We start from the raw sequence: 27,891 nt of genomic DNA on the forward strand, positions 1-27,891 counted from the left end.
TAATAAGTCATTCGAATACATAGGGAGGAGGTGAGACCACCGCTCTGCAAGGAACTAAACAATGTATTGACACCGGTCACGCACGTGACTGCTCTGACAGGGAGATGCACTGTTTACATCCTCACATTAATGTCCTTCCGCCCTTTAACGCCAGCGTCGCTTTATCGGCAGGGTTCAGAATTACCATATTATTCCCTTCAGGTATTGCTATTATTAAAAGTGAGAATTCAGAACGGATGTCTCACTCATAAAACGGCACGCTTCCATGCACTATTTGTTTTTGTGGCGGTGGGATATGTTTTTTCCCTCTCTGGGTAAATGTGTCGGATTTATGTTGTTTTTTCCTCCGTGGGAAGCCATGTAATGGTGGCAGTTTGAGAATTGAGATCTCCACCCTGTGGAGAGATAAGTCCCGCCGATAAAGCGCGCATCTTTACCGACCACTGTTGCATATTTAACGTACATTTAAGGTGGAGACTGTCAGTAGTAATTTTTTCACGGAACTATACTGACAGTCTAGCGACGACGATGATAATTCGTTAGGAGTTTTTTGGGGGGGAGGAGGGGGGAGTAGCTGTGGTGGCTAGTGGGCGACGTTATTCGGGAAAGGCTCGCCTGTGTGTGCTTCGGGCAGAGATGGAGAGGGTTCGTTCCTCTCTCTGGACCTGATCTCGGCGCGCGCGCAGGACACACAGACTTCTTCCTTATTGTTTTAACATTCATTTTCCGGTTTGACGAGACAACAGAGTCGGAGGACCTTTTCAGTAGCTCTGAGGACTGTGCAATCGAGACCGGACTGAGAGACTCGGACCTTCTGCGCCGGAGCGGATAGAGGTCCGTCTGCGTGAAGCCTTTATTCAGGCCCGCTGCGCGAGACCCACTGGGCCAGCTCTAGCGCTCACTTTCATATACATTAAACCACTCAAGAGTGAGAGAGAGGGACGGAGCCCTCCCGGGCAAACATAATCCCTTTCTCTGAAACAATGAGCCAGGATTAAAACTAAATTGCTTTGAACTGCTGTCATGGCAATGACTGCAAAACTTAAAGAAATAGTCAGTCGGAATAAGAGGAGGTACCAGGATGATGGATTCGATTTGGACCTGACATGTATCCTTGAACATTTTGTAACGCGTCCAAACTTCTCAAACTTCATTTTTATTTTGTTTCAAATTTGTCACAGTTGCATAATCGCTTGAAATCAGGGATTTGTGAAGTGAGAACGATGGGATTGAATAACAAAGTGCTCGACGTTTTGCCAATATGGCTTTTAATGCCTTTAAAGTGCTTCGTCATTGTGGTCATACCTAAAGCTATGTTTTTAATCTATAAATATTCTCTTTTAGGATGCTGCAGGTCATCCTTGTCAGATATCTGGTATGTCAGCTACAAGGCTCTAATAGCAGACTGTTCCTTACCAGCAGATCTCCTAACTAGGGTTGATATAATGAAATCTGCCACTATTATATTTATCTGTGCTCAGCCAAATGTTATGGGATGCCCAGTCAAGTGGTTTTATGGCAAAAAGATTAGCTGATCTTGTTGTACATGCTCAGATATATAATTTTGATTCCATGACCAGAAGTTGAATAGTTGTGCAGTTTGAATTAATCTGAGCTATTGCAATGACAGCACAATTGATCATGTAAATAATTTAAGGATAATTTCTCAATTGTGTGCGAGTCATCAGCAAGCTGAATGTGTCCTTAGAAGTCCATTAACACATTCATTTCCAAACACTTATGTGTATTTGGGGTGTGAAGTAGCGTTGCCCTTGACATCCTGTCAAGAACTCACTCTGCAAGGTGAGTGTCTGAGGTTCAACCAACCCACAATGACTCAAAATACTGTATGTTCAGATTGTCATATTACATTTATTAAGAATGCTACTGTCAGTTAACGCTGCACAATTCATCTGAAAAATAATCAAGATTACAATTATACTTGCTACAATCAAGTAATCATGAAAAGTTTCAATTACAGAATTCCATTAAGACCAATTCACATTTAGCAAAATATGCTATTTACAAGATGTTTTTATGCAGTGGTTGAGCATTATTTTTTTTTGTTTTTCTCCCCAATTTGGAATGCCCAATTCCAAATGCGTTCTAAGTATTGTGGTGGCGTAGTGACTCGACTCAATCTGGGTGGCGGAGGTCGAATCTCATTTGCCTCTGCGTCTGAGACCGTGAATTTGTGTATCTATCATGTGGCTTGTTGAGGGTGTTATCCACACACAGCTCACCACGCGTCCCACCGAGAGCGAGAACCACACATTATAGTGACCACATGTGACTTCTAACTCGCGACTCCAGGGGTGGTAGTCAGCTTCAGTTTTCGCTGAGCTACCCAAACCCCCATGGTTGAGCATTGTTAATGATAAATGTCTTAAGTGTGTTAATGCAATGGGAAATCAGAGGCATCCGTAATGTGAAACATAAAGAAAATGGCATAAGTATTTTACTATAAATACTATTAATCGGAATTTGTAATCGCAATTACAATATCAAGGGAAATAATCAACAATTATGTTTTTTGTCATAATTGTGCAGCCCAATTGTCAGTGACACATTGCAGTCTCAAGCAATGGAGAGAAATATCTGATGATTCCTGCTGAGTTTGAAATTCACTTTATGCTTAAAATATTGGCATAGGCAAGTGTAGGTGGAAATTCCCTTATGATTGTGACCTCATGACAGCATGAAAATGAATTGTGATGGATCTTCATTTACCCTCTTGGTTAATCTCTATCCCTATTTAACAAAATTGGCCCTCATATACAAGCACAGTGGTGATTTCAGATTAGTGCAGAAGAGTGTAGAAAATTCTCAGTTTATGCTAGGCCTTAAATAAAGGGAGATAGAATATTTTGACTTGTCCCTTGTTCTTTTAAAATTGAGGTAACAGTAAGGCACATACAATGGAAGTGAATGGGGCCAGTCTATAAATGCTAAAATACAGCTTCAAAAGTATACCCACAAGAAACAAAAACATTTTGTTGTAATGATGATGTAATACAGGTAATTCCTGTCATCTGGTAAATGCTGTTATGAACATAAATTCCAAATTTGATTTGACAAAAATCATGTTAATGCATTTGATCTTTATGTCTTGTGGTTATATTTTTGTATATTTTAATGTTTATGTACTGGCCCATTCAACTAAATTGTAACTGCCTTACTGTAAAATTTGGCACCGTTCTCTCTTCTAGAGGTAGACCGATATATCGGTTTTACCGATTAGTCTGTGCCTATAGTCACTTTTTTAACTACCGGTTATCTGAAAAACAATCTATGATGATAGTTGCCAATAGTTAAAAAAAATTAAAAATTCCTCCGTAATCCTTAGTCTTTCATCATTGACAGTATTCATCTGTATTTTTATCCTCACTTCAATGCATATTTTATTATTTTGATTAGATTATCAAGTATCTTGTTTAAAGTTAAAAGTCCAGCATTATGCACCAAATCTTAATTTTCTTCTGATTATTATTGGGATTTTGGTAGAACTCTTGTCATAGTAAGGAGTGACAAATAAATTTTTTTATAAATTGTCCGATTAATCGTTTATCAGCCTTTTTCACCACCTTCGTTATCACTTTCGTCAAAATCCACTATTGGTTGACCTCAACTCTCTTCTGACTGCAATAATCCATATATCTATTTTTTGTATATATTTTTTCGTCTTTTAGAAAGTCAGGGAAACATAATAGTGGATTTTGCTTTAGTATATGTTACATTTACAAGTGACATTTACCTGCTACAGTTTACTTCCATGTTCCAAACCCGGAGATATGTAAGGGTCCATTGCTGCAGTCGAGGCCTGGGCTCATTTTCTTAAATCTAAAATAGTGGAATTTAACTCCGGCAGTATTCTGCTGTAAATCTGACCCCTGCGGCGACACCACTTGTGAACTGAGCATGCTGGGAAAGGTGAAATGTCATATAAGCTGTCAGAGCCACAGTACACACTTCAATATCTTCATCAGAGACATGCTGATTTAGTTAGCTGTGACAAGTAGGTTGTGGAGACTTTGTTTTGTCTCCTTTATTTAAAGATCAGCTTATTTTCTGTTGCTGATTTAAACATTTGGCCCAAGGAAAAGTGTTGTTTGAATAGACCAAACAATCTAAATTATGAACTCTCTGTGCTCCCTCCCTTTTTATCGCAATTGGTCTTGCCTTTGCATCATATCTGAGATTTGTTTCTCTGTGATTTAGGTGTCATGTCAGCATGCATTCATGCCCTCTGAGTCCATGCAGCTATATTCAGAAGAGGTGGAGGGATTTTTAGCTTTCTGGGTGGAAATGGTTTGCACATTGAAACCTCTGGCTGTGTGTGTTTACACTACATTGCTTAGATGACATTGAGATTTGCATTGAGTGATGCACTTACAATAGATTTGATTTGGGGCCAATTTGTGGATGTTAAAATACTCACTGTTTTAAAAGTTTAGCCACAAGACATAAACAATATGCATGTTAATATGATTTTAGTGTAATAAAATCACTTAACCTTTTCTGTGTAAAGTTATAGTTGTCATGACAATGCAATGTCAGAAAATCCTAAAACAGCTGTAAAAATGACAATTTGAACAACTTAACAGCTTTATAATAATTTTAACAGAAGAAAGAATGTAAGTGCTGTTATTAAATTATAAGTAACATTTCTGCCTTTAAACCCTCCAAAAATTGGCCCCATTGTAATTGCCTCACTGTAACCTTGATTTTTGAGGGACAAGTCAAAATAGTTTTTTGTAGTAATCAGCATTATCCCACAAATGCTCTCGATTGAGCTTAACTTGTATTGAACCCAGAATATTCCTTTATTGCTACATTTGCTTCATTACATGGAGGAATCTGTGGATTTCTCACCCTGCTTTTTAAAATCGTTTCAGTATGTGTTGTTAAGCGTGGTGAGCTACTGCAGTTTCGGGCTGGACAGAATCATGTTGTTTGCCAGAGGTTTTCTAAATTGATTATTGATTTTGTTTTCAGAGGAGCTTATCATCTTAAATTGTCCCCCAACTGTGCTTTTAGAATCTCATTTAGAAGTTCTTTGTGCACCATCTTTTTATATTAAGGTGCAATAATGCAAGCTTTTTTTAAAACATGACATTTTCCCTTTACATACAGTACAATGCAAATTCACCCACCTTTTTCTTCCAGTCTACTGTGTCCAGTCTATAACAGATTTGAACACCTCCTAATAAGTGTTCTATTTATTTAATTATAGTAGTTATGTTTCGAGTCGCCAACCATTTTAAAGGAATTGGCTTAAAAATAAGAGTGACTCATCCGTTTAAATAGCTTCTGGCTTTCCATTCTGACAGTGTGCAACAGGAAATTAACAGAAAGAGAAGCCCTGCTTCTCTCTCTCTCTGCTGTGTTGTGGTCGATGTGTGAACCTCCCCCAGAGACTACACACATCATAGGAGAGAGAGAGAGCATACAGTATAAATGCCCAGAGATGCATAAAGAAAAAGGGAAGTGAGAGACTAAATGATAATGGAAAAGAACGAGGTTGTGTGGAGAGTTATATGCAGGAAGCAACTCATCGTTTCACCATGTCGGAAAGCAGTGTGATTAAGTACATGATATGTGTAAGCACAGTGACTGCTCTGTGACCTTTGACCTGGTTGGTGTAGGTAAAGAATGTGAAGTTGTTTGACCTGGTTTGTGTAGGTGGTGAGCATGCAGACACTCCTGTGCCTACAGTCTGGCACTTCATTAAAAGGTCAATGCATAATGTTGGAGATAGTGTGAAATTTATGCTGTTAGAGACACCTGAGCTTTTGTATTCACAAGTTTTTTAATTTTTATTTGCTTTTCTCTTGAGTTTCTTTCAAGGTAGAAAGAAAGTGTCTTGATAGAGTTGGTTGAGCAATCACAGAATTATCAGGTAGATTTTAGGCTTGGACTTTCTAGAGGCCATTTGAGCTACAGATATCCATAACATGCAGATGATACACTGTGGAAAACCTCTGTCCAAATATCAACTACAAATGTTACTTTTAAATGTTGCTCCTCCAGATTTATGTATTGATTGTCTTTTTGAGGTTCAGCCTTTTTCCTCTTTTCATGTACCATTAACTCTAAGAAGTGCTCTAAGAATATTTGTGGCATGTTTGTAGGACATTAATGCAAAAGCCAATCTTTTGAAACTGTTCTCCTGCTCTTAAATCTCATCATAACCACAATAACATGATTTATATCTTAAGTCTGGGTACATTGCATATGTCCTTGTGTTCCTGAACCATCATATCAGACATCTACCCAAACATCATTGCCATGGGTTTTCCTGCTGAACGGTTGGAGGGGGTTTACAGAAACAACATTGATGATGTGGTGCGGTAAGTCCAGCTGCAGAAAGAAACCCAAGACAACTGAGGGACACTTTCAGTACGTTTACATACACTTTTAAAAGTTCGATTTCAGAATGACTAAAGCAATATTTTTTTAAATATAAACAACATTTTTGCAAAGTCGGACTTACAGTAAGGATGGGCAATATGTAAAAAAGATTTTTTCGATAATTGCCTTAATAAAACATAGTTATATTCGATTACATCGTCAACCCCCTACCGAGGGTCTGTGATTTTATTTTTGCTTTTGATTTTGCTTTAAAAATTCTATTCATTTATTGAAACACGACAAACATAAAAGACATTTCTAAATTCAAATTGCACTTTAAACTAAACAAAAAAGCTAGAAAATAACAAAGTGATCAAAAATATTATTTAACCACTTTATTTAAACATTTACTGTTTTCAAGGGCTCCATTTGCCATCACGCATCCATCAATGACACCAGGTGGAGAAATACTAATATCCTACGGATCAAGAACTAAAGACAATCATAAATGTGAAGATAATAATCATAATAATAAAGCCTAATAAATTCCCTTGTGTTCCCAAAATAATGCTGCCAAATGTGTGTTCTTATCAACTTTGTGTTTGTATTGTGTTTTGGTAATACAGTTTATGCTGTCCAAAGAAATTAAAATATAACTAAATTTTATGTTCAAGGTGAACATGTCTTGTATTACTTTATGATTTAATCACTTTTGTCTTTGTTTCTTTAATGCGAAGATACCTGTCTAAATTACTGAAACCGCAGAGTTGCGTTCACAATGCATGCCAACCGTATGGAAATAAAGTTAAACTAAACTCACAGTTCCTCCCGAGATGATCAGATATAATTTGCAGCATTCATGCAAACAGTGTTCAGATGAATGAATCACCTGCTGCCAAGCACTAGCATCAGTTATAAGACTTCACACATCTACACACCAACACCCTTACTAACATTTATCCCAGTTAACTGTAACAGAATTTGTATTACAACTGTGGAAGTTGTAGCCAAGAAAACCGCTGAAGGCACGGATAGTTGGAAATAAGTCATGGGTATGTAAGTACTTTGAATTGGATTCAACTGAAAAATAAGATGTAATAAAATGATTAATTATCACTTGCGTTCTTTTTTACATTATCATCGGTATACGTTTTTTTTCAACATCTGAAGTACCTTATTTTGTAGTGGATGTGCCAATGTGGATACCAAATTTGCACATTTCAGAGAGCTCGATAAAATATGAAAATTATATTTTGGTTGCATTTGAGGGAAAAATCTTTTTTATTGACTGTGTAAAATAGGCACATAATATCGGAATATTGACCGCAGTGCCCTGAATTGAATCAAAAAAGACTTTGATGTATCTGCAAATACCGGATCGCAGGCCAAGAGAATCAATATAAGATCGTATCATGATGAAACATCAGATTTACACCCTTAGTTTTAATTGTGCATTTAATGCTGGGATAGGAAAATGTTTTAAGATTTAAAAAATCTTAACTTTACCTTAAAGTTAAAAGGAAAGACTGTAAAAAATTCTAAGTTGAATTTCCCCTAATAAATCTGCCTTCTTGCTTGTACTTTTTGGAAAGAAAATGCATTGATGATGGTTTTGTCGTTCCAGGTTTTTGGATTCCAAACACAAGAACCATTATAAAATCTACAACCTGTGAGTATTTGACCACATCTGAGTCCATGAAAGATGAGTGATGAATTTAAGAAAATTGAGTGCTCAGAAATGGGCTAAATTCATTTGTGCTTTTTTTTTCATCCAGATGTGCCGAGCGACACTACGATGCATCCAAATTCAACTGCAGGGGTGAGTATGGTGGCTACTTTAATTTTACAATGCCAAATTTTTTTGAACCTCTGTTGTGCTTTTAATTGAAGCTTTTAGGGCACTTTGTAAGAAATCATTGGTGATGTTAAAACTTTGTTTCATGTTCATATTGAATTATTCACAGTTTCTTTGTGCTCTTTCAAACCCTTTTTTATAACTGGTCTAATTATTGTTGACCACAATTTATCTTTGCATGTTAAATAAAATAAGAATATACAGTAGTTCTCCGTCTGTCGCTCACTTCGACGTTGTGTCAAAGAAGTGACACTAGGAGTCTCTCTTGAAAGACTCGCGCATCTCTGAACTTTAGAAAAGGCCAATGACAAAATGGCAGACAGGATTTGCATGTCCCGCCCCCGGACATACGGGTATAAAGGGAGGGAAATGCATCTGTTCATTCAGAAATTTTCTTCGGAGCCGACCGGTTCACACAAATCTGTTCACCTCATCTCTAAGAGCGTATGCTGTTGGATCTACTGCGCAGCTCTTATCCCAGGAGATCCCACTAACTCAGCTCCCTGGATGACTCCTCCCTAGCCCTCTGGTCTGTGAATTCAGAAGGAATTTCCCGACCAGACCCATTACAAGTACTCAAATTACTCTGTACTGGAATAAGTGCTCCACAAGTCGGGCCCCAGTGTGAACTTGTCCCCCTCTGTGTATTTTCCGTGGTACGGTCCCCTTGCGAGCGAACCCGCGTCTCCCTTGGGCAGTCCTCACTGCCCCCCGGTCACCGTGTTTGTAGCAACTCCTCCCTCCCAATGAGGTAGGATCTACCACCGCGTCATTCTCCACATGCGACCTAAAATCCCAAGTGATAGATTCCACCACTCTTTACCTCCCCCTGCCTGGGCAGGTGTGGTCTCTGCAGGGTCTTTCCCCCCGAAAGAATAGGAATTGGGAAAGAACGCCTTCCCCGATGCGTGTGATAGCGTTAAGATGGCCCCAGCCGATTTAACTCTATGCGAGAAACGTAGAGAGAGAAAAGGCGCGGCTTGCTCCCATGCTTGGCACGCCGCATTGTTCCCCCCATATCGGGGTGTAGGGAACCAGAAGGTTATGACGATCTTATAGGGCATTGGGGAAGAGTACGTACAGTCTGACACGACCTGTCGTTTTGTCACGCAACTGCCTGCCCGCACCTGTGTCAGCAGCGCACGTACACGGTTTCAGCACATGGCGTGATTAAAATTGGACCCCTAGTGTCGCTTCTTCGACACAATGTCGTGTTACTGTTGTAACCTCCGTTCCCTGATGGAGGGAACGAGACGTTGTTCCTCCCGGCCACGTCGCTGAACCGAGCCACTGTTATGGCCGAACCTCATTCTTGGCTCCGTAGGCAAAATCCTGAATGAACAGATGCATTTTCCCTCCCTTTATACCCGTATGTCCGGGGGCGTTTCATTCTTAAATAAACAGTAGAACACCAGTCATCAAACATTATATCAACTTAAATGATTGTCACATGTTTATCCTCTCAATTTGGCGGTTGTCATTCGTATGTGTGAATTGATGAGAGGTTAAAGTTGTTCTGCAGCCATTGCTCTTCTGAGGATCGTTTTGTAGGTTGTGCTGATCACATGGAGTGACTCGTGAGTCTTGACAAGCAAGCTAACACTCACTGCTATCATATCTTATCTTAAAGAGTTTTTGCTTGCTTTTTATTCACTTACATATTTGACATAATAGCTTTCCATTAATTTGCCTATTGGATTATTGTGTTATAATCTAGAACATTATAAAGTTGATAAATACTCTTTTGAGTACAGAATTGTTTTTGTGTGTGTTTTCTAGTGGCACAGTTTCCGTTTGAGGACCACAACCCACCTCAGCTTGAGTTAATAAAGCCCTTCTGTGAGGATCTCGACCAGTGGTTGTCTGAGGACGAGAATCATGTGGCCGCCATCCACTGTAAAGCTGGCAAAGGTCGCACAGGGGTCATGATCTGTGTCTACCTTTTGCACCGCAAGAAATTCTTTGAGGCACAAGAGGCACTGGACTTTTATGGGGAAGTTAGGACCAGGGATAAAAAGGTACAAAACACTTCGGATTTTGCATTTTATTTTAGATTTGCCACTACATTGTGCATTGTAGTACAAGATAATTATTTAGTATTGAAGACCAGTTATCAAAGCTAGTTAGCGTTTCCAAATTTGAAAAGGGATAGTTTATTCAAAAATGTAAATTAATTTGCTTACCCTAACATTGTTCTTAACCTGTATGACTTTCTTCCATAGAACACAAAAGGAAATGTTAGGCTGCATGTTAGGCATCTTTTTTTCTTCCATATAATGATAGCAAATGGTGACTGAGGCTGTCATTATGTCCAACAGTTCTTTTGTGTTCTACATAAGAAAGAAGTCAAACAGTTTTTCAACAACATGAGAGTGAGTAAATGACAAAATAAAATGTTTTGCTGTACTATCCTTTAAAGTATAACTAAACAGTAATTAATATAAAGTTACTGTGCTTCTCTCACTTTTTTAGGGGGTAACCATTCCCAGCCAGCGTAGGTATGTGTATTACTACAGCTACTTGCTGAAGAACAAGCTGGACTATAAACCAGTTGCTCTACTCTTCCACAAGATGGTTTTCCAGACTCTGCCCATGTTCAGTTTGAGCAATTGCAGTAAGTCCTACTTTCCTTGATGACTACAAAAACATTTTGAAACTTAAAAACTTTTTGGAAAGTTTTTACGAATGCTGAATGACATAGAAATGACCTATTGCAGTTTAAATGTTTAGAATATATACAAACTTTTTATGAAACTGACCTGGTTATGCTGTCATGTGGATAGGGCTGAATGATTTGGATAAAAAAATCAAATTGCAATAATTTGGAAATATAATGTGGTTGTTAATTAAACTGTGAAAAAAACCTAGTAAGGGTTTCCTTTTGACCAGTTAAGTCATGGCAAACATGCTCTACTGCTAATAGAAATACTGTTCAAGAAAGGGTGTTCACACTTCATGGGGACTATATGAAAAATTCAGTGATACATGGATAGGAAAAAAGAGATCATCATTACCTTCACATTGTATCTGTTGACTGTATATCTGTTATTGTCCATTTTGTGATAGGGTCTCAGCACACTTTTCATTATTATTTTTTATAATCCAGTAATAAGTTATTAAGTTAAGAAATTATTACGGAAATATATTTTTGTATTATATTATAATTGTTATTATAAAAAAGTACCATATTTATGTAAAAACTTATTAACTTGTGGCATTGCTGGTTAAACCCTCAAGCCTTTATTTTGGCAGAAAATGTTTGTTTGTGGTTGAGATGACAATGGCCTTTTAATGCAGAGAAATTCTCTCATGTCCTTTCATCAACAAAAACCCTGTTATAGTGAAGTAACTTTAGATTTGGATTGTAACTTTTTGCAGCCAAATATATTTGGAATTATGCAAATTAGTGAACGAGTGCTGTAAACATAACGCACTCTGCTCATTAGTCTTGCGTGTGCTTTGAGTATGTGTAATACACTTCAAAGAATAGACCAGCACACATACAGTAAGCGGCAGCATGTGCAGACTGTTCATTTATTTAATTTATTCACAGCCCTTGCAGTTTGATAATCACACTACATCATATCGATATTTCGATTGATCGTTCAGCCCTACATGTGTGGCTGTTGATGTGCTCGCAAAGAGCTGCTTTTGTGTCTGTTTTAAGTCTTGGCGCTGTTCCTAACACTATCGCTCATCAGTACGCTGTCTTTCACTGTTCCTGTTTTCTCTCCTTTATAAATTCCCCTGTGGGCTCTATTCTGACATATCGACTCCTGTACCCCACTACACAGTCTCTCAGTGGTACGGCATCACAGATCGTGCTCTTTGTTATCCCTGCCCCTTTCCTATGTCATGTCCTAGTCTGTGTTCTGCTCATATTAGTGGACCTGTGCACCACAGCCTGACTGAAAGCCATCCTAAAGTTTACCCTACATCACTGCCAATTTCTGGAAGTTTTTCATGTTTCAATAATTGGAACAGTGTAGACTAAGTCTCAGAACTCCCATGATTTAGAGGTAGATTTGTAGTTCCGGACAAGTGTGTGTGTTGAGCGTGGCTGTCAAGCCAGGGCCAGTTTGATGCTGCCGAGCTCTTAGCCAGACTGATGGTGGTGGTGTTTAACTTCCTTATTTCTCTCTAAGGGGACAGTACTGTTAAAAACAGGAATGAGGTGAATCCCCAGGGCTTCAAGAAAGGCAGCTGGCACTGGGGTAAAACGATTTTACTTTACTTCTACTGTTAAGGGGAACATTTTCAAATGTCAGACAGGCCCTGTCCTGTAGTGCATTCAGAACAGTTATGTACTGTACAATGATTGTTGCTCTAGTGCAATAAGTCCCAACCAGGGTATGCAAACTCTAGGGAGTACATAAGCAGGTTCCAGTGGGCATGCAAAAATAATTAGATTTAGCTTTGTTTAACCTTACTGCAAAAAGGTTGGCAAACAGTGTCCTTGTCACAGAGGAGGCTCCCGTACCACCTCCTCTCTGCCACCAGAGGGAGCCTTCTCCGGAATATTAACTATTGGCTCTGAACTCAAATTCCCATAATACCTCTTACCTGGGACTGATTGCGCTTCACACCTGCACTGCATTTACACACACACATATAAGACACTCTCACTCACCACTTCTCTGCTGGTCTGCGCTTCACCGTTCACTGTGGGCGTCATCGAGGAGAACCCTGCCACTGCTCCCACAGTGGTAACCCTCCATTCGCCCGTGGTTCGTCCCTTCACGCCTGCCTTGGTCAGTGAGCCTGCACGGTCCACTTCATCTGCCCGGAGGAGGAAGAGAAGACAGGCTTCCGCCTCCCGGCCCACCCCTGTCACTGTGAGCGAGCCAACGCCCATGCCTGCCACGGTCAGCGAGCCAGTGCCCACGCCTGCCACGGTCAGCGAGCCAGCGCCTACGCCTGCCACGGTCAGCGAGCCAGCGCCTACGCCTGCCACGGTCAGCGAGCCAGCGCCTGCAGCCTCGACCGTCCCTGAGCCAGCGCCTGCAGCCTCGACCGAGCCAGCGCCTGCAGCCTCGACCGTCCCCGAGCCAGCGCCTGTAGCCTCGACCGTCCCCGAGCCAGCGCCTGTAGCCTCGACCGTCTCCGAGCCAGCGCCTGTAGCCTCGACCGTCCCCGAGCCAGCGCCAGCAGCCATGACCGTCCAAGAGCCAGCGCCAGTAGCCATGACCGTCCCAGGGCCAACGCCAGTAGCCAGGACCGTCCAAGAGCAACAAGCCAATCGCCATCGCCGCCCTGCTCCAGAATACTAGATCGGCCAATGGGTATGGCTATCAACCAGAGACTTACGACTTCGACTTCCATGTCGCAAACTCAGTCCCAGGTATGTTGGCCCATTCCAAATTGTTAGACAAATATCCCCAGTATCATTTCGTTTAGAACTGCCGGCTAATTATCGTGTTTCTCCTACTTTTCATGTTTCTCTGCTGAAACCTGCTGGTGGTCCGAGGGGAGAACCGGAGGGGGGGGCCGCCTCTCAGAACCCCCCAGCTATACTGGTCGACGGCGAGGAGGTGCACGTGTGCACAAGTTGCTGGACTCCAGACGTCGGGGTAATATTCTCCAGTATCTGGTTGACTGGGAGGAGTGCGGTCCGGAGGAGCAATCCTGGGTCAATTCAAGGGATATCTTGGACCCCACTCTTACTGAGGAGTTTCATAGGATGCACCCGGAGAGCCGGCCCCTCGACCCCGTGGAAGACCCCGGCGTCAGTTGCCTCCTCGCGTCAGGAGCCGCTCTCAGGGGGCTCTGTCACAGAGGAGGCTCCCGTACCACCTCCTCTCTGCCACCAGAGGGAGCCTTCTCCGGAATATTAACTATTGGCTCTGAACTCAAATTCCCATAATACCTCTTACCTGGGACTGATTGCGCTTCACACCTGCACTGCATTTACACACACACATATAAGACACTCTCACTCACCACTTCTCTGTGAAGTCTTGATTTGCCTTGGTTATCAATTCTGAGCGTTTATCCCGTGTTTTGTTTATCTGGTTTTGATCTTGGACTGTTCTTGTACTTCTGATTATTGCTGCCTGCCCTGAATTCTGCCTGTTGTCTGGATTACCCCTGCTGTTTCTTCTGCCTTGCTCTGTCTGCCCTGTTTGACCCAGCCTGTACGACCTTCCTTATTAAAAGCTGCAAATGGATCCTACTGAGTCTAGTGAATCATTACAGTCCTAGTGTCTTTCAAGCAGGAGCATTAAACCACTATCATCTTTGTAGGTTTTTAGTTGTTCTTACCTAACCACTATCATCTTTTGTAGGTTTTTAGTTGTTCTTACCTATTATATTTGATCCTGATTTCACACAGAAAACAGCCATAGAAGCTCACATGGTGTTAAAAAAAAAATAAAGCAAGCAAAAATAAAATTATGAAAATAAGAAAATAAAAACAATAAATCAATGTATTTAATTTTAAAGTTTAAAATATTTTAAGTTTTATCAAGAGAAATAAAAATTCACAATGAAATCACAATAATGTTACAAATCAGATCACTACGAATTAATTGGAGTACCTTAGGGCTGGGCAGTATTTAAAAAAATCGCATATAACGGTACAAGTCATTTTATGCCACGTTTACAGTAAAACTAATATCACAGTTATCTTTGCTGAAAATTATTACTAAAATAGTGTGTATGTATTTATATACATATATGTATTAATAGGGGTGGGTAAAAATATAATTCCACTTCTGTCACTCATTCGACGTTGTGTCGATGTAGTGACACTAGGGGTGTCTCGTGAGAGCTTCGGTTACCTCTTATCTTTGAGAAAAGGCCAATGAGAATTGGCAAACAGAATTTGCATGCCCCTCCCCCGCACATACGAGTATAAAATGAGGGAAGCGTGCGTCTGTTCATACAGATTTTCTCTTTGGAGCCAAGCGGTTGTGTTTCAGCGAGCTGCGAGAACATGACCATGGCAACGTTGCGGTCGCGGCTTTCCTTCTTCCGGGGGAAAGCCACTCTAGCCGCTCCGCACTTTGCGCCTTCTACCCACGGGTGTAGGGCTGGCGCTGGAGGTGATTTTGGGAGTTTAACGGGTGCGGTTTCGGCAGGTAAATTCCCGCGTACCACCCGTTCCCCAGCACACTCGTCTGCCCCATCTGGTTCCGAGATAGACCGGCTCGCTTTACGGCCAGGCTGATGTCTCTTTCGGAGTCCCCAAGCTGGATGAGAGTTTCGCCCCTGCATCGGAGTGCGTGTTGGTGGACTCTGACGCTGAGGACTAGACCAGGCTAGCACCTTCGGGTGTGCCGGCCCAGTCTGAGGCCGACGCCGAGCTGTCCGCTATACTATGTGAGAGTGGATTGAAACCCTCCATCCACCCCCAGCCCTCGCGGCTAGACGATTGATTCCTGAGTTTCGGGCGCCGCTCAGAGCACTCCACCAAAAGCAGTTTCCTCAATCCCTGGGTCACTTAGCCAGCGACCAAGGCCTACAGCGCTGCTGGACAGGCCGCCTCCGCCCTGCATGCCATGGCCCTCCTGCAAGTCCACCAGGCCAAGGCGTTAAAAGCTCTGCACCTGGGTAGTCCTGATCCTGATGTGTTCAGGAACTGCGCTCGGCCACCAATCTCGCCTAGCGCGCACACTCGAACAGGCGATGGTCACCATCGTGGTCCAGGAACTCCACCTGTGGCTGAATCTGGTCGAGATGTGGGACTTCGACAAGGCTCCTTTTGTCAATGCCCCCATCTCCCAGATAGGCCTATTTGGCGACACCATTGAGGACTTCGCCCAGCTGTTCTCGGCGGTGAAGAAACAGACGCAGGCATCAAACACATCTTACCCCGCCACGGCTCAAGATCACGCAACCCGTCTGCTCGCCGAGGGCGTCCCCCTGTGGCGGCCCCAAAACTGTGGAACGCACTTCAACCACACTTACGAAGTATCACCATATTGAGTGTTTTTAAATCGCAGTTGAAAACACATCTATTTACATTTACATTTACATTTATGCATTTGGCAGACGCTTTTATCCAAAGCGACTTACAGTGCACTTATTACAGGGACAATCCCCCTGGAGCAACCTGGAGTTAAGTGCCTTGCTCAAGGACACAATGGTGGTGGCTGTGGGGCTCGAACCAGCGTCCTTCTGATCACCAGATTACCAGTTATGTGCTTAGACCACTACACCACCACAACTCCTATTTAGACAAGCTTTTAACACGTAGCCTCCGACTTGACTCGATTGCTATTTTTATGTACACTTATGTTTTTTATATACTGTTGTCTATTGATGTTTTTACTGGAAAGCGCCTTGTGCACCTTTTGGCTGTTGTAAGGCGCTCTACAAATTAAATTTGATTGATTGATTGATTGGCGGTGAAACCCCGGGCAGCTCTGCCCCAGCCCGGGTCCAGCTCTCAGCCCCAGCATATAGCTCCCTGCAGGAGGCGGATGCCCCCCATCTCACAAACCACCTCCCAGACCGGAAGTCTCCCAAGCACTCCTGAGATGGACAGCCCAAGGTTAGAGATGTCTGCCACGGAGCTGGTGTTCAGACCACTCCATCCCACTTAGCCTGTGCCAACAACCGCCATTCTCACGGCATTCAGAAACCGAGCACTGGCAGTCGGGCCCCCATGAACGTGGACTTCCCGCCTTCATGTGCTCAACTGTACCACACTTGCACCTCAGGCAGGCAGGTGGTGACGAGTTTAGAGGTCGTCAATACAGAACCACCTCCTCAGTCGCCTACCCACCCCAGGCCGGTGTGTGGAGCAAGGTAAGTGCTTTGAGCTTCACCTCAGAATGAAGCAACGCTCCCCGATGTGATGTCGCCTGCTCCCCTCGCTGCGAGGCCTCACCACCAGGTACGTCACACGTGATCGTCCCCTTAGTGCCCCTCGCCCAGAGCTTGGATGCGTGGCTTACGCTTTCCAACCCATCGCGGTGGGTGGACAGGACCATTCAACTCGGCTGCGCGATTCAGTTCACCAGGCGCCCGACCCGCTTCAGCGCCATCCGCTTCACCTCGGTGCAGGGCGAAAACACCTTTACCCTGCGTGCGGAGATCGCAACCCTTCTGCACAATGACACGATAGAGACTGTCCCTCCAGCTGAGATGGAGAAGGGGTTCTACAGCCCCTACTTCATCGTACCCAAAAAAAGCGGTGGGTTGCGGCCAATCTTGGACCTGCGACTTCTGAACCAGGCTTTACACAGACTCCCGTTCAAGATACTGATGCAGAAACGTATTCTCACATGCATCCGGCATCAAGTTTGATTCATGGTGGTAGACCTGAAGGACGCATACATTCACGTCTCAATATTATCCCATCACAGACCCTTTCTATGGTTCACTTTCGACGGCCAGGCGTTTCAGTACAAGGTCCTCCCCTTCTGTATGTCCCTGTCCCCTCGCGTCTTCACGAAAATCGCAGCTCTTGCCCTGTTAAGGGAAGTGGGCATTCCCATACTCAACTACCTTGACGACTAGCTAATCCTAGCACACTCTCGACAGTTGCTCTCTGCACACAGGGTCCTGGTGCTCAGGCACCTCAGCCGTTTAGGGCTTCGGGTCAACTGGGAAAAGAGCAAGCTCTCCCCGGTTCAGATCATCTCTGTTTTTGGCATGGAGTTAGACTCAATGATAGCGCTCCTCACAATCGATCGTGCCGCTCGGGTTGATGCATATTAGACCACTTCAGTACTGGCTTCAGACTCGAGTCCCGAGATGGGCATGGAGCCACGGGACATACCATGTGACCCACACCTTCCTGCCGTCACTTATTCAGCCCTTGGACAGACCTCTGTTTTCTATGTTCAGGAGTCCGCCTACAGCAGGTGTTCAGACTTATCATAGTTACTATGGACACCTCCCAGTCGGGCTGGGGCACCGAGTGCAACAGGCACACAGCTGCTGGCTCCTGGATAGGGTCGTGGCTTGGTTAGCACATCAACTGCCTAGAGTTGCTGGCTGTATTTCTTGCCCTGCGCAGATTACTGCCGCTGATCTGCGGCAAGCACGTGTTGATCCGCTCAGACAACACAGCGACAGTAGCGTATATAAATGGCCATGGCGCCGTTTGCTCCCTTCGCATGTCGCAACTTGCCCGCCATCTCCTCCTTTGGAGTCAGCAGCGGCTGACTATTTGCCACATGTTAACCTCACCTGCTGGGCAGGATGTTGTCTCAGCAGGGTTGAAAGAATAGAATAGGAAAAGACGTTGTGTCCCTCTTGCCATAACACTGTACTAGCTGCTTAAATTCCTGGGAAATGGCTCCTCAGCTCAAAACCTGTCTGAACAAACGCACGCTTCCCTCCTTTTATACCCGTATGTCCGGGGGAGGGGCATGCAAATTATGTTTGCCAATTCTCATTGGCCTTTTCTCAAAGATATGAGGTAACCGAGGCTCTTAAGAGAGACCCCTCGTGTCACTACATCGACACAACATCTCGTTCCCTCCATCAGGGAACGGAGGTTACGACAGTAACCAAGACGATTTCCAGATCGCCATCTTAATTTGAATGACCTCGATATGGATTCTTAAATCCCAAGAAAGATTTTTACTCTATGCGCAAGCCTCCACTACAATTAGAGGAAATCACTCACATTGGCAACTTAATTTCGCACTTAATTAAACATTGTTAAAGGCTTTCACTGCGTGTTGAGAGTAAAAGTTTTCCATGTAATATTTGTGTGTCCAAAGACAAAGTCCACGCAACCGATTTGTCATTGTATAATGTCTCTTTTAATACCCTTTCTGTTCTTTTCAGTCAGTTGTTCATCAAAAACACAAAAAATAAACATTTAATTCTAATACCGCATAGCATAGACAAGATAAAGCCATTTAAGTTTCTCTCATTATTATGCCCTCATTTAAAGACACTCTTTACAGAAATGCCGGTTTTGTTAAAGAGACAATACTGGTTTTAGAACATGTTCAACAAATTTGTGTAAATTCTTGTAAATAGTACAAATTATGCAATTAAACAATAAACACATGCCAACAAATAATATGTGAAATATAATATCTAATGGATTGAATACATGGATTTGTTCATAAAAAGAAGCCAAACTGTGACCAAAATTATGAAAAATTAATTAAATATAATTAGTTAAATGTATATTTTCGTATTGTACCTAGTTAGAAGGTCCCCTGTATAATTAACAGCATTAGCTGGGAGATTATATTTTTCATATGTAAGCAAAAGGAGCATTAATATGTATTGAAATTGTATTAGAAACTTTGTTTCAATACCTAGCCCTATGTATTAAATAATCATATTGATGTTAATGCCTATTATCCAGGAAATTAAATACTTTTCAAATGAAAGTTAATAGACCTTATTTGATTATTTTATCTTTATTTGGATCTTCATGGACACAAACCCAAAGATAAGATTATTAATAATAAGTCTGTCATCTGAGCAAAAATAGTTTCACATTATGTAATAAATAAAAGCACCGTATTAAAACATTATTCCATGTTTCTTTGTCACTTTTGCATGTAAATAATGTAAAGCAGTCCTGCCCTTTTCTAGACACAATTATGCCTACCATAGTATAACAAAATCTCTGTTGACACAGTGATTATACATTCATACTGCCCACCCCTAGTCTACATTATTAAAAGAGGAACCTCCCTGTGTTAAATGGGTGTTTAATAGCAGAAGTTGGGCCCAGGTCTTCTTTGCTGGCTGATTGTGCTGGTTGCATGCAGGAGTTGGGCAGCTGGTTATGTGGGGAATTTTGGGTGTTTGTTCTTCTTTCTTGGTTGTATCTTCTCTCCCTCTACATCAACCCTATTCTTAATCACTGACAATATCTTGACTGATGATGTCAGAGCTGGAGGTGGAGCTATTTCTCTCTGTGTGGTCTCCTTGATAATTAACACTGCTTTACCTTAATTGTTCCCTTTTCCTCTATACATCCTTTCTTGGTGTGTTTTATTTTTTGTATTTTTTTATTCATATATCTCTGTTCCACCATTTTGTCTCTTCCATCCTATCTCCCTCTCTTTCTCACTCTCTCCATGTCCCCATCTCTCTAATCTCTCAAACAGACCCTCAGTTTGTTGTGTATCAGTTGAAGGTAAAAATCCACACGTCAAACCCGGCCCACACACGGAGGGAAGAAAAGAACATGATCTTTGAATTCCCTCAGCCTTTTCCTGTATGTGGTGACATAAAAGTGGAATTCTTCCACAAACAGAGCAAGATGATGAAGAAGGTAAGTGACCTTGTGACCCTCTCTCAAAACTAGTGAACGACCGATATGTTATCAGTGCTAATAAACACAACAAAAAAAATATTAACCAATATTGAGCAGTTTGTGGTTTTCCTTTTGTTTGACACGTTTTGTGTATTTGCTTATTTATGTTGTCTTTTTGAGCTTTGGATGTTTTCTTCCTTGTACCCAACCCCCCCCGCCCCCAACTGAACATATCTGTTTCGGTGTTGGAATGGGTATTTGTAAACATTTAACTATTTATGGCCATCAAATGCCGAAATGTAAACCTTTTCTGTGTGCTTGCGTGGGTGTGCAGGATAAAATGTTCCATTTCTGGGTAAACACATTCTTCATTCGGGATCCAGAGGAAGCTGGGGAGAAATTGGAGAATGGGTCAGTGGTCAACAATGTGGATAGCCTCTCCTCCCTGGTGGAGATGGAGAGAGAGGAGCAAGGAGTCGAAGGAGGAATTGAAAGAGAAAGAGATGCTGAAAGGGGAGGGGAGCGAGCAGGGACAGTAGACGGAGATAAAGACTACTTGATTCTGACCTTAACGAAGAAGGACCTGGATAAGGCCAATAAGGACAAAGCTAACCGTTATTTCTCACCCAACTTCAAGGTGAGGGGACACTGTTGTGTCAATGCTGAGCTGTAGATCTCAGCTGCTATTCTGCTGGAAGAAGGGCTGCACAACTGACAAAAATCACAAGTGTTGACTTATTTGTTCAACTTCATGCCATATTCTTTATGTAGGGTAGGCTACATGTCCAAAGCAAGCTGGGAACTGTTGAGCTAAATTACTTTTTTTTTTGCTGTTTTATACATCAGTAAATCAACTTTTTGGCCCACTTAGTAGCTGGACAGAACTAAACTGTTATTCAGTTTTTGAATAAATGATGCATGTAAATCGATCAACGCAACAACATTAGAACTCTCAAAACTCTGCATAGCGAATGCTAGTTTTTTTGCGTTGCTCTTTTGCAGTGTATGTACATCTACATTTTAAGTGAGCGACGCAAATGTTACGAATTCCAAATGACTGACTATGGTTTTCATGTTTGTTCTAAAGCTCATTTGCCACCGCAAACAGAAGTAAAACTTAAAGCAAGCATCTGGGCATCAGACTGTTTATAACTTGCGCTTTAGGATCTGTTGTCATAACTCAAAGGACTGAAGACAAATTTATGTTCGCCTTTGCCATTTCTTTCCTCAACGGACATGTCTGAGATCAGTTAGAATACTAAACCGCTGCTAAATTGTGCTGCAAGTAGAAACCTTTGACAAGTAGACTTAAAAGGACCGCTATATTTGTCAGTTTCACGATTAATCATTGCAGCCGTAATCGTAATCTCTATTACTTCCTCAATTGCTTGTGCAGCCCTAGCTGGAAGCTGAGCCTGAGCACTTGATTAATAGAAAGTTTCACATCACAATAACTGCTGAAGCTTTATCACGGTATTGAATTACATTACAAAAACGTGTCGAAAGAAAAGTTGAAAAGTTATCTTAATAACAAGTTAAACTACTTTTTTCAATACCAAACTGGCCTTTTAATTTAACAGATAACAATGAACTTTGAAACAAACCCTGATCATTTAAAAAACTAGTTGGATATTTCAATAATTACACACACACACAATTAAATTATTAAATTATTAAATGTATAATTTATACACTACCGGTCAAAAGTTTTGAAACACTTGACTGAAATGTTTCTCATGATCTTAATATTCTTTTAATCTGAAGGTGTATGCTTAAATGTTTGAAATTAGTTTTGTAGAAAAAATCTAATTGTGTCATCATAAAAAAAAGTTTTTGAAATTGAATACTTGGACCAAATAATAAAGAAAAGCAGCCAATAGGGTGATACCTCAAGAAGTTGGTTGAGAAAATGTGAAGAGTACATATCTGCAAATTATAGGGAAAGGGTGACTACTTTGAAGATACTAAAATATAACAGTTTTAATTTATTTGGGAATTTGTTTAGCCACAACATAATTCCCATAGTTCCATTTATGTTATTCCGTAGTTTTGATGTCTTTTATTTGAAAATGTGAGGAAAATATAAATAAATAAATATATATATATATAAAATAAAGAATGGGTAATTGTTTCAATATTTTTGACCGGTAGTGTATATATATATTTTTTACAAATGCATAAAGTAATCAAATATTTGCACACACTGTTTAATTATTTGTAAAATGTACAAATAAAGATCTGCCGTTGTCCTTTAAGTACAGATTAATGGGCAAATGCTTCTCGTCCATGTTGGTTTTGTTTACATCTGAGTGCGCATGTGTTATTAATGCGCATACGTGCAGTGATGTGAATCTTGATTCGTTGATGGGGAAAAAACTAATGTGTGATTAGAAAAATTAAACTATTTGGCTAAAAGTTTATCTAGAATTATTTACTGTTTTTTGATTTTATTGTGCATGTTAATTACCATGATATACCGTGTTACAAAATACTGTCACATGCTTCCCAAAGTATTCCCACAAACTACTGATGTTTATTTAGCTATTTATTTTATTTTTATTTATTCTTTATTTGAATGGTCAGCATTTAATATACTAAACAGTACTGATGTTTATTTAGCTATTTATTTTATTTGAATTTATTCTTTATTTATATGGTCAGCAACTGACTGATACTGAACATACAGTACTGATGTTTTTTAAGCTATTTATTGTATTTTTATTTATTCTTTATTTTCTTTCTAGAATTTGTTGACAATGTATAATAATAATGTCAAATATTCTTTGATAAAAATATTAGTTTAAGAGTACCTTTGCATAGTTCGCATAGTCTTTTGAGTACTTTTGCATAGTCATATCGGTGCACAATCCACATAGAAAAGGTCTGTTTTCATTCCAGATCAAAAATGAACTATATTGGCCACCATATCAGTAATCGGTGAATTTTCGGTCTCAAAAATCCCATATCGGTCGGGTCTAGTTAATTTATCACCTTATTTTTCTTGAATGTATTATTAAATCTGTTAGAAGTTCATTATTCTCTCTCTGTTAGCGCTTCATAAGGATTAACGTAAATACTCAGCACCATACTATTTATGCAAGTTTATATATCATTAAAATCAGCATACATCTATAGTATAGGCACATTTGTGATTCATGTTACATCTGGCAAACCCTAAATAGCAGCAGTTAAGAGTTTCCAATGACACTTATTTTTTCAAATGAGCAGCTTTTAATTAATTAGCTAGCAGGTACAGGTTATAATATAATAAAAATTTAAAAAGTATCGGTTATTGTATCGATATCGGCCACAATGCGTGGTGAAAAATGGGTTATCTGCCCACAATATCCATATAAGTGCATTTATTTGAGTGACAAGTTGAAATTATTTTTTGTGGTAATCAACATTATGCAGCATAATGCTGTCGATTGAGCTTAACTTGAATAGAGCTGTTCAGCCGTTGACTCCAATTTGTTGGTGAGCCGTGAAGTCTAATTCACCATGTGTTTCCTCTGGATATTCTTATGGGGTTTTATAATGGGTTATTTTAACTTTTGTAAAATAAGGTCTGTGGTAAACATTAAATGACGATATGTGGACATTTTGTTCTAAAAATATGTAATTCAATAGGGCTACAAAATTCCCATTTGCAGGATGACTGTGTGTAATTTATATTGTAGAACAAAACATACATGTTTCATCAAGTAATGTTTACCAAAGAACTTATTTTTCTCATAAATTCAAAAAGCCCATTATAAAACCCCATAAAACTGAAGGCAACCCATGATGAAATCTCTTCCGGGTTTTGGACTACAAGCTGAACAGCTCTATTGAACCCAGAATATTCCTTTTATTATATATTATGTGCATTTATTATATTAGAGAAAACACAATCGTAGGCTGAATTAGAATCTTTAATGTTTCAGTTTGCTTGTGTACAGCACTGTTATTTCACCATCTTTCTCTTTCTCTCTCTGTTAGGTAAAGTTGTACTTTACAAAGACTGTAGAGGAGCCCTCAAACTCAGAAGCGAGAATTTCAACTCTCACTCCAGATGTGAGCGACAATGAACCAGATCACTACCGGTATTCTGACACCACTGATTCCGATCCTGAGAATGAACCTTTTGATGAAGAAGAGCACGCAGAGATCACGAAAGTGTGAAAGCACTTTTGGCATCTGCACAAACACACACAATCACACACACAAACATACATGCTGGGAAAAAAACAGACAAACCAACCAACACCAGTGAAATAAAAAAGGAGAAATCTTGAAAATAAATTGAAGAGGAAAAAGACCCTTCCTCCCCCACCCCCTCCGCCCTCCAACAGCTCAAAGACAGTTTTTCACATCACACACCATTGATTACAGATGACAAAAAGTGTCCTGACCAATATATTGTTTTACTTCATTTTTATTATGATTAATTTCTTGTGTGGATCATGACACTGTTGCCTGAGGTGGGAGGGAGGGTCTTGTAGCTATTCTGTGTATATAAAATCCCTTTTATGTGTTAAAGACAATAAATCTAGGCAATCAGGTGAGGGGAGGAGAGGTATAGCAGACCACACATATCTCCTTCTCCCTGTCTTCACCCAGGCCAGTGCTGCAATCACACTCTCCCCCTCTTCCTCGCTCTTCCCCTCCATACTGTGAATGCTTGTTGTGCAGGCACTAAGATCTTTGACCCGCTGCCTGCGCAGTGTGTGCTGGGATATGTAGTCCTTCAGGCTGTCGTACAAAGGCTCTACAGTGTGCCAGCATTCCTTGTCCTAGCCTCACAACCCTGCCCCTCCTCCCCTCACTCCACCCCACCCACTGTGTGTAATGATAAATGATGCAGAAAAACACGACATCCCATGTAATTGTCGAGGTTTACCTTTTTTTTTTTAAATCCTAAGATAATACAAATGTAATACACGAAAGCGCAGGGAACCAGTGTTTGCTTTAATGTTAACTCTCAACATTTAAAGGACGAATTGGTATGCATGTCATTGGAGTCAGTGTCCATGTTTAATAAATGCTATATGATGTGTTTTTATTAAAACAAAAGTGTCCGAACTCTCTTAAATAGTTGTGTGAGATCAATTCACAAACACGGTCATTCGGTTTCAAGATCTCAAGCTGTAATTGTGGTAATGCATTTTTTTTTTCTCAGGTTTCTTGTCCTTATGCTTTGTGGGGATGTCCAGGTCCACATTTTTTAATGTTTCACCAATACAACCAGAAAACCAGTAAAAACAGTTTCACCAGACTAAAGGTTCTCTAAAGGTTTTTATACAATTTGAAATGGGGTCCTTTATAGATTTTTCAGGTTGATTAACATCATTTTAGATTGACATAAATGATGCAAAGCCCCATTTTTGTTTTGAACCAGATGTTGCTTCATACAGCTATGTAGGGCTTCTTGAATTAAATAGTGAAAAATGATTTATGATAATAAACAAAATCTTGATAGTTATTGTTGTCCAGGTGTAATGCTGTCTCTGCAACTGTAACTTTCACCAGTCATGAGATTAGAGCGTAAACATGGAGGCAAATATTACTCTCATAACAAAGAGAAGAGGACATATATACAGTGGCAATAAAAAGTATCTGAGGTAATGTATGTGTGGAATTAGCTAGTTTTCTGCATTAATTGGTCATAAAATGTTATCTCATTTTCGTGAAAGTCTCAAATGTGCTTAAGCTAACTATTCTAATCTTTTATGTCTTTACTGAACACATCCCATTAAACATTTACAGTGCTGTGGAAAAAGAAAGCAAATCCTTAGATTTAATAACTAGTCTATCCTCATTTGGAAGCAATAACCTCAACCAAGCGTTTCCGTAAGCTGCGGATTAGACCTGCACAAAGTACAGAAGGAATTTTGGACCATTCTTACTTAACTTCTTTAGCTCAGCCATATTCTTAGGATGTCTGGTGTGAACGGATATTTTGAGATCATTCCACAGCCTCTCTGTTTGGGTTTAGGTCTGGGCTCTGACTGGCCACTCCAAAAGTTGGATTTTTTTTATTGAAACAATTCTGTAGTGGATTTAGTTCAATGTTTAGGGTCATTGTCCTGCTGCATCCCTCTACTTCTATGAAGCTTCATCTTGCACACAGACACCCTGACATTATCCTGTAGGATATCTTTATAAACTTGGGAATTCATTTGAAGGCTAAATGTCCAGGCCCGAAGCAGTAAAGCATCCCCAAATCATGCTCCATCCACTGTACTTCACCATCAGGATGATGTTTTCATGTTGGTATGTGGTGCCCGTTTTGTGCTGCCATTGGGTAAAAGGCCACCATGGGTATTTTAGTGATACTGCGTAAATATAGGGACAATAGATATAGGGCAACATTTGTTAACTTATTATGATACTTATTTAAAATTACCAATTCAGAAAATGGTTAACCATTTGGTTAACCATTTTCTGTTAATTTCAATCATTTTGCCATTTCATAACATAGGTATTTATAAAAAAAATATGTGTCCTCCATTGTAATTGAATCAGTCAATGTGTGCCCTCATTACAAATTTTCCATAACAAATGTATTCACCACTCTTATGAAAAAATAGAATACGCCATATGTAGTGCTGCGTGTTCTTCCCAAACAATTCAACCATAATTTCATCAGTCCACAAAACATTTTCCCAGCAGCATTAGGAGTGTCAAGGAGGTCTTTGGGAAATTTCAGGTGCACAGCAAAGTTTTTGTTGGAAAACAGCGTATTCCTTCTTGGTGTGCTGCCATGGACACCATGCCTATTTAATGCTTTTCATATAGTAGACTCATGAACAGAGATGTTAACCAGTTCCAATGATTCCTTTGAGTCTTTAGCTGTCACTCTATATTCTTTCTTTACCTTATCGAGCATTCTGCTGTGTGCCCTTTGAGTCATCTTGGCTGGACGGTCACTTCTAGGAAGAGTAGCCACAGTACAAAATGTGTATAAATGTGGACAGATGAATAACAGAGCTCTTTGAGATAACTTTGTAACTCTTTCAAGTTTATGCAAAGCAACAATTATTGATTGTAGCTCTTCTGAGATCTCTTTTTTGCAAGATATGGTCCATGTCATCAGATACATTCTTGAGTGCTTTTTATAAGTCAAAATAGCTCTAACCCACACCTCCAATCTTGTTTTATTAATTGAATGTCAAGTTTGCAAACTGCTGACTCTAATTAGCTTTTGTTGACGTCATTAGGCTAGATGTTCACATATGTTTTCCAACCTACACTGCAAATGTTTGAATGGTGTATTCAGTATGCAAGAACAATACAATAATTTGTGTTATTAGTTCAAACTGATTGTATTTGTTCATTATTGTAACTTAGATGAAAATCAAACTAGATTTTAAGACAAATTTATAAATAAATTCTGGTAATTCCAAAGGGTTCACAATTGTTCTCGCCACTGTATTATCCCCCTTTTCCTCATTGCTGTCCTAGTCTTCCCTTTTTTCTTCTTTTGATTTACCTGTTGGTATTTGTTGCCATTCTCCAG

The 27,891-nt window shown here is 40.5% G+C and overlaps 1 protein-coding gene across 3 annotated transcripts; it reads left to right on the top strand.

The window, feature by feature from the left end:
* Positions 1 to 148: 148 nt before the first annotated feature.
* LOC127656888 (phosphatidylinositol 3,4,5-trisphosphate 3-phosphatase and dual-specificity protein phosphatase PTEN-like) lies at positions 149 to 27,774 on the top strand. 3 transcript variants are annotated; one of them, XM_052145415.1, is made up of 10 exons: positions 149 to 1,108; positions 6,266 to 6,399; positions 7,976 to 8,020; positions 8,127 to 8,170; positions 9,986 to 10,224; positions 10,679 to 10,820; positions 12,352 to 12,420; positions 20,242 to 20,408; positions 20,725 to 21,027; positions 24,372 to 27,774. In XM_052145415.1, exons 2-10 carry the CDS (start codon positions 6,338 to 6,340, stop codon positions 24,552 to 24,554), a joined length of 1,254 nt encoding a protein of 417 aa, XP_052001375.1. In that variant the 5' UTR covers positions 149 to 1,108; positions 6,266 to 6,337; the 3' UTR covers positions 24,555 to 27,774. The 3 variants fall into 3 exon arrangements, with proteins under 3 accessions (XP_052001375.1, XP_052001373.1, XP_052001374.1); XM_052145413.1 differs by having other exon boundaries at positions 6,266 to 6,350; XM_052145414.1 differs by lacking the exon at positions 12,352 to 12,420 and having other exon boundaries at positions 6,266 to 6,350; positions 24,372 to 25,855.
* Positions 27,775 to 27,891: the final 117 nt, after the last annotated feature.

Source organism: Xyrauchen texanus, chromosome 16 (genome assembly GCF_025860055.1).
Source record: "Xyrauchen texanus isolate HMW12.3.18 chromosome 16, RBS_HiC_50CHRs, whole genome shotgun sequence".
Lineage (NCBI taxonomy): Eukaryota > Metazoa > Chordata > Actinopteri > Cypriniformes > Catostomidae > Xyrauchen > Xyrauchen texanus.